Source organism: Pieris brassicae, chromosome 2 (assembly GCF_905147105.1).
Source record: "Pieris brassicae chromosome 2, ilPieBrab1.1, whole genome shotgun sequence".
In the NCBI taxonomy this organism is placed as follows: Eukaryota; Metazoa; Arthropoda; class Insecta; order Lepidoptera; family Pieridae; genus Pieris; species Pieris brassicae.
This window is the reverse complement of record NC_059666.1, coordinates 2,183,911-2,197,839: the sequence shown is the minus strand read 5'-3', so window position 1 is coordinate 2,197,839 and position 13,929 is coordinate 2,183,911. Positions and strand designations below refer to the sequence as shown.

The 13,929-nt window shown below is 31.6% G+C and overlaps 2 protein-coding genes across 4 annotated transcripts in view; both read right to left on the bottom strand.

The window, feature by feature from the left end:
• LOC123720757 overlaps positions 1–13,929 on the bottom strand; it is a 103,893-nt gene that overhangs the window by 34,690 nt on the left and 55,274 nt on the right. The window lies entirely within an intron of this gene.
• The window catches only part of LOC123720756, a 108,559-nt gene that overhangs the window by 84,285 nt on the left and 10,345 nt on the right, over positions 1–13,929 (bottom strand). For all 3 annotated transcript variants that reach the window (XM_045677504.1, XM_045677508.1, XM_045677507.1), the window contains exons 4-17: positions 13,256–13,488; positions 12,441–12,654; positions 8,804–8,899; positions 7,638–7,864; positions 7,107–7,323; positions 3,532–3,627; positions 2,762–2,994; positions 2,178–2,388; positions 1,970–2,062; positions 1,569–1,801; positions 1,183–1,381; positions 969–1,064; positions 471–697; positions 111–330 (exon numbers count right to left, since the gene is read on the bottom strand). In XM_045677504.1, coding sequence (XP_045533460.1) covers positions 111–330; positions 471–697; positions 969–1,064; positions 1,183–1,381; positions 1,569–1,801; positions 1,970–2,062; positions 2,178–2,388; positions 2,762–2,994; positions 3,532–3,627; positions 7,107–7,323; positions 7,638–7,864; positions 8,804–8,899; positions 12,441–12,654; positions 13,256–13,488 — 2,595 coding nt within the window. The remainder of the gene's footprint in view (positions 1–110; positions 331–470; positions 698–968; positions 1,065–1,182; positions 1,382–1,568; positions 1,802–1,969; positions 2,063–2,177; positions 2,389–2,761; positions 2,995–3,531; positions 3,628–7,106; positions 7,324–7,637; positions 7,865–8,803; positions 8,900–12,440; positions 12,655–13,255; positions 13,489–13,929) is intronic.

The window sequence follows — 13,929 nt, the reverse complement described above, 5'->3', positions numbered from 1 at the left end:
TGAAAATTGCGAATTGTTATTATTTTTGCGTCGGTACTACGAAGAATTATTTATGTGTTATATAAATTGGATTTACTTTCCCATTTTTTGCAACAGAAAACGTAACTTACGATTAGTGCCTGCAATAGGAAAGCTAACAATAAGCTTTCCAACGTCTGGGTCGCCTGCGAGATTAGCTGTTCCTCGAATGGTGTCCAATTGTCTGTCGATGACTTGGGTATTATATACGTCGACATCGCTAGTAGTACCAGCAGAGTAAAACGCGTTGTTACATGTTCCAGTTTGGAAAGTTGATGGATAAGATTCAATGTTGTGCCATAAGTTGAGATACTAAAAATTCCTTTATTTATGAAATAAATTTAATACAACGGCAGATATTCTAGATCCGTTTGAGATCTGAATCCATTATTTATTTATTAATCTATTAATGTAATTTTTATAATTTTTAAATCATTATAAAATTGACTTACACGACTAGCTTCAAACTTAGGGACGGTTGTTATATTTGGATCACATTGACCACGGAATATAACTGGATATGGTCCAGGAGGCGGTAGATAAAAGCAGGCAATATCTGATTGATCCACCTTTTGAAAATATTTATTATTTAATACTCGAATGTTGTTCATAATTGTGTTAATGCTCTCCGTCGCGTCTTCCGTAAGGCTTTTTGTACGACTCAGTTTCCAACTAAATACTGTAAAAGAATTATGTTACATTAACCGTCTATTGTCTTACAATTATAAACATCAAATGTTTCGTATTTAGCAAAATATTACACGTAAAAGCCTCTATCAGGTAAGCGAGTTTTTTGCTTCACTTTCTAAAATTTTCTTCAATAGCTATTTAACTCTCGGTTAACTGTTTGTGTTCTGTTAGGTTAGTCCAGTGTTTTTGTGCTGATTCAAAGTTACAAATATAAACATTCAACTTCGTATATGTTCTATATTTATTGACGTGGTACTCACTTCTTTGTTTATTATCAGGTAGGTTGGTACAGCTATAGACAAGTGAATATGATTTGTAGTCAGTATTTATAATCGTGATGTATGCTGGATCTGGACCTGAAATTAATTTAATCAATATTAATAAAGGATTTCCTTATTTTTAAGAACATATTTTTTCTTTCTCTGCATGCAATCTAGATGCATCTGCGTCTGCCTAACCTTGTTTAATACTTACTATTTGGAAAAGTAACTTTTAGTTTCCCATTACTTTCAACTTCGGCAGTACCGGTAACACTGTTGAGTTCATCGCCAACTACTTGCGAGTTGACAACTTCTATTGTGTTCCCGCTTCCAGCGGAGTAATATGCTTCATTGCAAGTGCCAGTCTGTTGTTCAGCTGGATAGGATTCTATTAAGCGCCAACGACCTAAATACTGCCCATAAAATTGTACAGTGACATTTAAAAAATATACTTAATAATATATAAATGGAGTACGGAAAAGTTATTAACTGTCAATGTTTCTCTGATTACTTTCAGAAGTAGATATCACCGATACTTCTTATAACTTTTAACAAACTATTATGGATTCTGTTCACTTTTAACTCATTGTATTTTCCTACCTCGGTTGCGTTAAAGTTCTCTACAACTGGTATGTCCAAATCACATTGGCCTTCGAGTATCACGGGTTCACCAGGCGCCAGATCTGGTAGATAAAAGCAGGCGTTGTCTGTTTGGTCTACATTTTCATAGTAACGGCGTTCAAGAACCACTACATTTGACATCACGTTGTCTATATTTCCATGTGCTTCTGTAGAGAGTCCATTCTGGTTTCTACTTAGTTTCCAGCTGTAAACTAAATTTTAATATTTTTTTTTATTTTTTAGAAAAATCGTGTTTATTTAGTATAAATGATCAATGAATCAAATAAAAAAAAATCCTTTAAGATATCAAATCAGGCTAAATGCATGTCTTTAATTTGCTTTTTCTTTAAGATCTCTTTGTACAGTTATAAAAAGCTTACTTGCTCGGTGGTCCTCTTCTAAGTCCATGCAGCTGTAAGCGAAGGCATAATCGTTGTAGTCTACGCTTAAAATCCAAAATGGTATTGTTATTGCTGAAAATAAAGGAGACAAGTTAGTTTTTTGTATAAAAGCCACCTAACTAAATATTTTTTATTTGGAATAACTTTGATGTTGGAAACTATTCATCGAACAATTTGCAAAACTTACTTGTTCCATTGGGTCCAACAGTGTTGATACTTAATTTTCCACTAGATCCACTTGTAACTAAGTCACTAGTAGAAATTGTAAGAAATTGATTATCAACGCTAGATGTTGTTAGTGTTAGATTATTTCCTGATTGTGAATAGTCATGTCTAATGCATTGTCCGGGTTGAAATTCTTTTGGGTAAGCTTGTATTTCAAACCATACACCCGTGAACTAAAATAAATTGGAACCATATTTTTATCCGTTCTCATGATATGACTTTAGCTCCGCACAGATCCAGAACAAAAAAAAAACACATACATGCATATTTACAAATCGAAAAATGACTGTACTGACATTATCTGTGTTAATGGATTAATTAAAGAAATTGTTTCTGTATGGTGCGCAGTTTTTAATTTAATACTAATATAACGTATTATTCACACTTAGTTTTTTAGTGTACCAATTTGAAATAAACATAATTTAGAACTTAAATTAAAAGCGTAGTCATTTTTAACGTACGTTAAGTCGTGAATAAAGTTTTTGTTAAATTCAAGACTTAACTTATACATAAATATGTTAAAGTTTTTTGTAATCAGCTACTTACAGCACTTGCGTTAAAATTATTTATAACGGGGATGTCATCATCAGAACACCTTCCTGGGAACACAACAGGGACTCCAGGTCTCTCTTTAGGATAATAGAAACAAGCAGTCTTATTTTGATTATCCTTCTCTAAGTACATCTGATTTATTACGGGAATGTCTTTACTAACAACGTCGAATTCCGTATCAGCTTCTGCAGGCAATTCCTTTGTTCGACTAAGTTTCCAGACATACACTGTAAATATTTTACATTTTATTAGAATATGATAAAGATCAATTTCAACTAAGTTCAGTAGTGTTGGCTAAATGGCACTTATAATAAGTGGTCGTGCTTTCAAATCATGGCTATGAACAAATAAACTTTTCTGTCTTTATGTTTTCGTACGCTAAAGTAAAACTTCTTCTAAAAACTAGCGGAGGTTGCCACTGAGGGCTGGTTGGGGAACTCAGTTTCCGCACTTAGACTCGTTCTCGGACCGTTGTCCGTACTGACGGCTGGTTATGGTGGCATTGTTTTTTTATTTTAATTTATTTTATTTTATTAAAAAAAAAGAATTTATTTATTATATTGTCCGAAATATTTTTTCCCAATACAAGGGGCTAAGAAAAAATAAAACTATTTATATATCTTGACTTCGTAAATAGATTTTCTTATTAAAAATACTCATTCAATCTAATATAACAATAGATGTATCTTACTAACTACGTCTAGATTTTACATTTATTATCATCTTTTATATTAATATAAATACACAAAGAACATATAGCGAACCTGATCTTTCATCTTCGTTAAGATTTGTACAAGAGTAGACAATAGCGTATGACTTATAATCAGTTGAGAGTACCCAGTAGTCCGTTAAAGTTGTTCCTGTAAAAGATTACGACTGTTAAAAATGTTCATATTCATGTCACAAGTGTTCTATTCTATTTTAATCAATAATATTAGTTACTTTAAATTAATATTACATTACTGTAGGTTAAAAACCAAGACTAATTCATTCAAAAGTATACTAAGCTTACTTAAATTGTTAAATTAAAAAAAGTAATAAAATAGAAGGCATCTAGCCTAAATAATATAATAAATAATAAAAAATCACCACCTATTACCTTATAAATAAACCTTCTAATAAAATCAATTGAAAATTTATAACAAGTACCAATTGGCCCAGCGATGTGGTCAATGCTTTATTCTAAATAATTAAAAAAAGTCTTAAGGTAACTAGGCTTACATAAACTTATTCTGGCCATAAATACTGTTACAATTAACTTGATTACAATATTACATTTGAGTTTAGAATCTGTCATTTTTATATAATAGTTCATTGGGTTTTCTTATTTTGGCGCCAATACATTGTACAATATTTTGCGATATTTAAATGGAGTGTGGTGATAAAGAGAACCGAATCGCTGTGATTGCATTACACTAAGTAGGTATGGAGCCAAATGAAACTTTTAAACTCTTGGTATTTGTAAAATGGTCGTATATATATTATATAGGCTATTAATAGGTGACAGAAAAAGTACGTGGGCTGTCCACGTAGTGTTGGTGGTCAAAGCAGTAAGGGAAATAATTCGAAGAAATCCTATCCGAAAGCAAAAGATTTTATCTCGGGAGATGAGGATAACACCTAGAACCATGTCGCATATTTTAAAAGATGACTTAGGACTTGTAGCCTATAAAAGACGTACTAGTCATTTCTTAACTGATATTTAAAAAAAAGAATAGGATGGTAAAACCGAAACAACTACTGAAGTGGTACGCAAAGGGAGGTCACAGAAAATTTTTGTTTACGGTTTTATTTACAACATTTAACAAAACAATATGACCATACTTATGCTTAAAGCTCTAAGGAAGCTTTCTAATTAATCGACAGAGTGCAACGTGGGCACTATCCGACTTCAGTGATGGTTTGGTTGGGAATTATCTATGAAGGAGTGACTGACCCATACTTTTATAAAAAAAAGGTATCAAAACATCGACATAAGTGTATAATAGATACTATTCTTGAGAAGATAGTAAAGCCCCTTAACAACACCATGTTCAAAAACCAACAATGGTCCTACGAGCAAGACTCAGCGCCGGATCAAAAAGCTCGGTCTACACAGTCTTGGTTGGAAACGAACGTTTTGTACTTCATCAGAGATGTTAATGCGCCGGATTATGATATATGGTCAGTTTTAGAGAGTGCGGCTTGCTCTACACGCCATGATAATTTGGAGTCCCTCACACAATCTGTACGAAGAAGAGCAGTGAAGAATTATCCCATGGAAAGAGTGCGTGCTTCTATTGATATCTTGCCTTAACGTATAACTCTATTGCAGCCAATGGAGACCACTTTGAATAAGCTTCTAATAATATAATAATTCTTCTAATAGTAATTCTTATAAGTTGTTGTATATTTATGTATAAAACTAATACACTATAGAAGTAATAAATATTATGTGCGAATAGATTTTTTTTTGTTTCAGTATTTATGGCTAGACTAGGTATAGAAGTAACATGATAAATTTCTCAAACAGAAAAATCAAGTAAGTACACATACTTATTACGATGTATAGGTAGGCGTTGTTACCCAAAGGCTGAGTAGATACTATTGAATAATAAAATAGATTTGTAAGGTCCAGAATAAAAAAGTTATTTTTGTGTCTGTAGAGCTATCTAATATCATACCTACATCGATAATTTAATTGGATTTTGCAACAAAAATCTTTGAATATTTTATGGTTTTTATAGACCTCATGATATCTTGTTATCTCGATTGGTTTACAAATCAAATTTTATTTCTTTGGAAGCTTGCTTTTACTATGTATATGAAAGTCAAAATACTTATTTGTAATAATGAAACTTACAATAATAATAATTAACTGTACTTGAATGTAGCTTCCATTTATTCAAGCCAAAAAAACGAAATCATAATATAATATACATTAAATAAATCATATACATTAATTACATTAATAAAGTGCATTTATTGATTAAAATATTTTAATATTTTTTGATTACGTGTGTTTATATTTCTATTTATCTGGCAGATAATAAACATCTGATACTCAATGTACTGTATATAGTCAAGATAGAATTATAAAGTCAAAGATACTTCAGATGCGAGATGAACTGGTGTGTATATTTAAAAAAAATACTCAAATTAAATTTATGTTTGCTTATTATACCTATGTAGGGCTTTAAAAAACTTAATTATTGAAGGATCTGTGTAAATTTAAAATTGTTGTTATCCCTAAGACTTTTCAATTGTAAACCACTTACTACGCCTTTAACAAGGCATAAGCTCTCAAATCAAGGGCGTAAAATGGAAGAGAAGAACTGGCAGTAAACTCTCCTCCATTCTTTCTAATCGTCAAAACCGGTACATCTGATGTATGTTATACTGGGTGTCGGCAATAAACGCTTAGTAATAATATTATGCCTTATTTAAAAAAATGTTATTTATGACAGCCCTGAATTTGTGGTTCAAATAAATTTAAATCTTCTAAAACGAAAATTTTATCGGAGGCATATACGGATTACATTTGTAAATTTAAACCAAATAATTCCAATAAAAATGCTTAGGAACTGTAATGTTTTTTCGTTCATATGACCCTGAGTTAGTAACTAAAAGTCATTCAAATCATAATAGTAATTAAGTTTTCAAAATTGATAAGGCTAAGTGCGAGTACAATAACAAATTGGGTGAAAAACAAGTGGTAAAGTGATAAAATTAATTAGATATTATATTAGTCAAAATAGTTTTATCGTGTGACAAAATAATTTCAATTAATTAATTTTACATAAAGATTTTTATAATTAAATCTTTGTATAGGCATTATCTTTTCCACGACTAATTAAAAGGTCATGAGGTGTGACCAACCTTTATACTGTTTTTTATTCTTATTAACTTCAATAAATATCTATTTTGAGGTAAACTTTAAGGATTTTGAGTGAATACCAACTTGGCTGTTTAAAACAAGTTTAACATAAACTTATGATAAAAAAAGGGAAACTTGCTCCCTTTGGAATAGAGACACTTGGGCCGTGGGTAGATAGTATTGGTGATCACAGAACTGGTGCTTGCCTCACTCAACAATTAGATTTCGCATTACAGCGAGGAAATGCTGCCAGCATTAAAGGTGCCATAGGCACCACACTTTTTAAAATAGTTTTAAGTTTTAATTATATATTTTTTACTATTTAGGTTTAGATAATGGTACATAACTGTTTTCTTATATTAGCAGTAATATTGTAACACCAATTTTCTTGTGATTGAAAAAATAACGTAACTTCCAAACTATTCTAAAGAACAATCAGAATTTGCAAAAAACTGTTTCATACATCTTAAAAATATGACTTACGATTGGTTCCGGGTATTGGAAAACTGACTCTCAGTCTGGCACTGCCATCGTTTGATACGGTGGCTACTCCGTTTATAGTAAGAAGTTCCTCTCCGATGACTTGAGTGTTAAAGACATCAACGGTCCCATCATCGGCCAATGAATACCTTGCATTTCTGCAGGATCCTTGTTGGTTTGGAGATGGGTATGACTCGATGTTATACCAAAGGCCCCCATACTGAAATAGAACATACCTTGAAAAACGTACTATTTCTAATAATTGTAATCTCTAGGCTCAATTCTTTAACATTCACTAGATGTAAAACTTGGCAACTCACAAAAGGTGTCATTTGCTTATTGAGAAAAAATATTTACTATAGATACAAAAATCTGAGGCCACGAACATTTTATTCTTCTTAATTCGCGATCGTTGTTTGGTCCGAAATACTGACGCTCGGTAAAACCGAAAGTCCATCTAGCTAAACATACATTTTTATACAAGCGGGCTAAATTTTTATTTATGATGAACACTCATGATAACTTAATACTGACCAGCTCTGCTGTGAAGTTCAGCATGACTTTTATACTTTCATCACATTGGCCGCGAAACACAACAGGCTTCCCAGTTGGTGGAGGAAGATAAAAGCATGCATCGTCACTTTGGTCAGCGTCCACAAAATACTGTCTATTTAGGTCGTAGTAGGAGTCAATTACACGGTTAACTTCTGTTCTCGCTTCATCGGTCAGGTTACGCGATCGGCTAAGAATCCAGCTAGTAACTAAAAATTGTTCATGGCATATATGTATAATATTGTTTTATTTAAACGATGAACTGAGAGAACATATAAATAAAATGCCTTTAATTATAATTTAAATTAAAATTAAGCTATTATAAAAATTATATTCAATAACACAAACTAAATAGTTATTACAAATTTTAAGTATTTTCAATTAAAATTACGAAAAGTTCCGCTCGCTATACAGCATGGTCACTGAAACGTTTTTTTGTGATAATGATGAAACTATGATTATGAATTACGCACTGTAATAATTTATTCTTAACATAGTTTAACACAGTTATAATAATAATTAAAAATTAATAAAAAAGATAAATAAAAAGTGACCGTTAACGCTAAGTATCTACTTAAATTACGGTAATTAATATTTTTGTTTCAATGTCAATACTTTATGTCAAAATATTATTGAGTCATAAAAATAATTGGACCAATCTTTCAATAGTTTTAAGTTTATCAAATTTGACTATTTTTTTAAAAGTCTATAACAAGAATATTTTATTATTTAAATAATGATAATTGAAACATAGTTTTTACATTTACATTTTTTTAATAATATTGAAATAAACACTTCGAATTTTCTATGACAAAAAATGCAGCTTTGATCAAGTTTGTTCATGATTATTCAATGAACATACTTTAAAAAGTCAATCTGCTTTTTTATTTTGGGTATTTGAATTAATTCTAAAAGGTTGTTATTTCCTGCCTAGACACTTATATCAAGCAATTTGGACGAATTAGTTTGTTTTATAAAAATCACGTCCGATTATCGCTTAGCTATCTGTAATACCTGGACAAACATCGTTTCGAAATAGGTTACGTGACGAATTGTAAAGTTTAAAATTACGTAAATATTGACGAGCCTTAAACTTAAGATATTAGTCTCAGGCTAATGAAATCCACATTAAATTGAGATAATTTTACCTTGCTTCCGATCCTCAGGTAGATCCACGCACGTATAGGAAACTGCATAGGTATTGTAATTCGTTGCAAGAATCCAAAGCGGCTGAGACACAAAATCTGGAAAATATGATATTATAATACGGATTATATGATTACTAACATGGGTGTAATTGTTCAACTATTTACTGGTCTTGTATATGGAAAGTGCACACAGAAAACATTTGTGCAGTAAAATTTTGTAAATGTAAACTAATGTCAGTTTACTAAACTACCTATATCACGTCAATGTAATAAAAAAAAATATTTAAAGTTGTATCTCTATATACATCAAATTTTATGTATTTTAAACCGTCTAATAAAATCGCTAAGACTCCTTCACATGGTAACAGTGGAATTTGTAATTAATTATGGACTAAGCAGCTAGGACGAAGTAAGAATAATAAAAGTGGTCGTTTCAAATATTGTTATGTGACGAATATAAAGATAAAATAAAATTTGCAATCCTGATGCCTGCACTATTAGCCAACTAAGAGTATTTGTAGGCGAGACTGTCAATGGCGTCAATGTCAATGTCAATGATTAGCACAGCCTGGTTTGGACAGAACCTATTAAATATGAATTCCGTTCGAAACCTTTTTTTTTAGAAACTGAACTGATCAGCCAAGAAATTAAAAATCCCCTGACTGGTTGGCTGAAAATTTCGCAGGCTAACATAGAAAAAAATGTTGATTTAATTTAATTTGATTATTCAATATATTTGCCGTCAAGTTACAACGATTATCATTATCATAAAATTTTTCGATACCATTTGTATACTACGATTTGTATTCGCGCTCAAAATAGGCTTCAATTGCGACAATTACCTCTTCATGAGCGCCAAATTACTGTCCAGATAACATTCTGTTGAGGTCTGAGAACAGGAAAATGTAGCTAGGGGCCAAATCTATCTCATCAATTCGTTGTTATTTTTGATGGATTGTGGGTTCGCGCAACACCCTTTTTGAACACAGTTTTCGCATATCCAAATATTCATCTAGGCTATGTCCAACACGTTCCTTTGATATCTTTAGGTTCTCAGCTATCTTACTCAACTTCGCTTTTTGGTTACACAAAATTATTTTGTGGACTTTTGACTTTCATCGGTAACAGCCTCTTTGGGGCGCCCACTGCGTGCATCGTCCTCGGTGCTAATTTCGACTAGTTTTAACTGAGCAAACTACTTATCCTCGATTGATTTTCCTGGTGCAGAGCTTGAATAATGTTTATCCCGAATAAGCCAAGCCATGGCTTCAATAATATTCTTTTTCTAAATTACAATTCTTTGGTAACATATGAAATTTCTTTACAGTTGTAAAATTTATACACGTATCTTTTGAGGGTTACGGCTATCTTATATCTCATATTAATTTAATACTAGACTACGAAGCCTACGAACTTTTCAGCCCACCAAATAAAACAACGGTAACAATTTTCTTATATTTTTGGTCTCAATTTCAAAGTTTAAAACAGGTACTGTAACGTATTACTCCTAATAGACAGTGCACAAAAATATCTAGACAAACACAAAATGATATTATTTTGAAAACTTTTCGTCAGTAAACGAAACGTTATAACTTACGTCTCGTCGTTTTTTTTACGTCTTGGACTTGGAGTTATATTAGTAATGAAACCTCTATAGATATGACCTGTTTATTGGCCTTGTAAACGCTGGCTGATTCAAAAATCAATCAATAATTTCTGCATACTGGTAAGATTAAAAAAAAAAATATACTTCTTGTCCTTGAAATCCATCACGAGAAGGACTGTATATAAACTAAATTACAGATTAATATAGAATTTAGAAGTATATATGTTTTATGAATAGATATATGTACATATACAAATATGTTATGTGGAAACATTATATACTCGAAAACATTTTATCTAGAAATCATAATATAACGCCTACCTTTCAAAAAATTTAATTGACACCCTACATAATATAACCGGGTATTTGACCTTTCAATGCAGACATTTTACTGTTTTTGTCTTAGTACTTATCGAAAATGATAGCCGCTAAAACTACAAACATCTTATTCTGATTACCTAGGTTATCAATGAGGTTATTACATCTTTGTAGTAACATTTAAAAATATATTGAAACTTAAGTCAACATGCCATTCTAAATTAAAAATTGATGCGTTAATGGATTTTTGTTTAATTATAAATAATAGATGTCTCTTTAGTTAATTAAAAAGTAACATAGTAACAGGCCATAAAATTCAGGTTTTCTTGAAGGTTATAATAAAATAATCTTAAAATGTTCATTATTCAATATTCTTAAGACGTGAACACGGTTTTTAACTTGGAATGATATATAGCATCTACTAAATTTTACATTATAAATAGATAAAAAACAATAATATTAAAATTTCATCTTCTAATTGACGGCCGTCGGCACTTAAAATAGATAAAGTTTGATAAAGCGATATATAAGAAGTTTAGTAATAGATTCCGGATCATAAAAAAGACGTTGTTTTCAACTCATGGGTCATTTAAAACCTTGGACAATTCTCGGAGTTCGATAGCGTACCCTAGCGGACATCTCTATAAGTATACACGCTTAGTAATGTTTTCATATACACTTTCGTCTCAAATATATCAGATTTTGGCGAACTGGTCATAGTTCGCACTAAGTCTTGTTTCTGGATATTGAGACCCTTGGGTCTTTTGACATACCACTACCAGAGAATCACACAAAATTAAGCGTGATTTAGAAGGAAACTATGAACTTAAAAATTACTGATTTGCTACATAGTATGCAGCGGAAATCCTGTGTTACTTATTGATAATTTAATTGAAATTATTATTATTAATTCCTTTATAATTAACAAAGTCATGGAATAACTGTGTAAAGCCTTTTAAAATTACACGTTTCTGAAAAAGTGAATGCAGTTAAACTGCCTCTATTGTTATCATTCTGCTTCTATTATGATATTATCTATATGATGAGACTAATTACACCACATTTCAATTACATATCCAATGAAATTATCTTAGATTTTTTATCAGAACCGGTAATCGGTAACAATTCCTCATTCATACTTTTTGTATAAATATTAATATTCATGTTGAAATGTCTCACTTGTGGTCGTGCAATATTTTTAAGTACTCTCTAGTAACAATTTTTTTATTTAACAAGACTTATTATAGGTCAAGATTTTTGCGATCTCTTATATAATCGTTATCCGTTAATTCAGTCAATTTACATGAAAGCATACTCTTAAACATTACACTAATCTATTGGTGAAGAATGTACTAACATATGTTCTACGGAATTGAGTTTTTGAGGTTATCGCATTTATACAGATAGATAGATAGATAGCGATAGGAACTTTATTTCCTGGTATGTATGGACTATTTTAATTAGGTTGACGCAAAATTTGAATTGGAGTTTTGTAATATAATACTTAACAGGAGCCATTGCCGGATGATAAAACCGCGGGGCAAGACATTTTTTTTTACAATAACACTAATACCGCGCGCGTCATTTGTTCGATTTCTAGGTAGACAATGCTTGAGATTTCGCGTACACAAGAGGAAAAGAAAAGAACGGAAGTTGAAATATACATACATTCCGATTTTTTTTTATCTCTGTTAAACATAAAAGTATTCTTACAATCAGGTATCACTTCCAAAGTCACATTCAGCTTTGCGCTTCCATCGGAACTAGAAATAGTTGCTGAACCAGTTATAGTTCTCAAAGTTCCGTTGTTAACTTCACTGTTGACTACATCTATGACATCTCCTCGAAGTGTATATTCTGCCCTGTTGCACTGCCCTTGAGTATTTGGTGTGTAGTACGATGCGATTTGATGCCAAACACCTTTAAACTAAAATTCAATAATAAAAATTAAAGAGCGGATGCAAAATAACTATTATAACACTCATAAGATCAGGTTGCTTTATGAAGTGGGCAGCGTATGTTAATTATTCAATTATACATAATTATACATATACTCCTCATACCGCTTCGATTGCCATTGTTGTGCAGTAAACAAGCAGCAACAGTAAATGGTAGCAAGAGGTATTACGACCATATTCTTATCAGCTTTGGGAGCTTATACTAATTGTGGTATGAGTGTTGTTTTATAAAAATACAACAATTTTACTTTAAAAAACTAATCGTATCTAGAATATTTTTAAATTTTATAAACTGCATGTAAGTTAAACATTTTTTCCTATAAAAAGTTAGTCGAAATGTAACATGTAGAATAAGAAAATTTTAAATATTGTATATTTGTTTATTATGTTTAGTTACACGAATAAATAATAATTCTAACAATTATATGTTATTTACATATGGAGACGTATGTAGCATGTTCTAGGGCATCTCATTTTTTCCATTCCTATACAATAATAATAATGAATATACTTTAACTTACAAACGAAATAAAAATTAATACAATTTTATTAATTAATACGTGATCTTACTTGCTCGGGATTAAACTCTTGCTCAACTCGTAAATTTGGATCGCACTGTCCAGGCAATATAATAGCCTGTCCGGGCGGAATGACTGGCAGGACATGACAGGCAGCGCCAGAGTTATCTACAACTGACAAATCTGCGCGTGTCAGTTCAAAGTTACGATACATAGTATTGTTCATAAGATTGATGATCATCTCTGTTGGAAATGAGGTATCCCTTCCAAGTTGCCAGATGTGCACTGTGAATTTTGGAAATACCTTTAGTTATGTTTCCTTATAATTCATAATATAAAGTTTAGAAAGGTGGCTTCATCAACATCAAAATATAAAGCCATATGAATTAAATAATAAAAATAATGCAACAGCTTCTGAGGTATCTAGACGGCTAGCAGCTGATTAGGTTTTATCAGTACGGCTCTCGTCGTGGTCGCTCAGCTGGTGACCTTCTTGTATACCTTATACATAGATGGACAGAGGCAAATTGTCCAAGGCAAGGCAAGGCATAGCGATCGTAATGGCATAAAGCTTCTCTCGCTTATTATGTCTAGTGTGAAATTATGGAGACTCCAGCTTTCTGGCCGATTGGAGCATCAAGGATGTCATTGACGGAGCATATTACGACATTAATCTTGTGAACACTGGGGTCCCAGATATGTTCAAGAAAAGATGTTAACAGTACT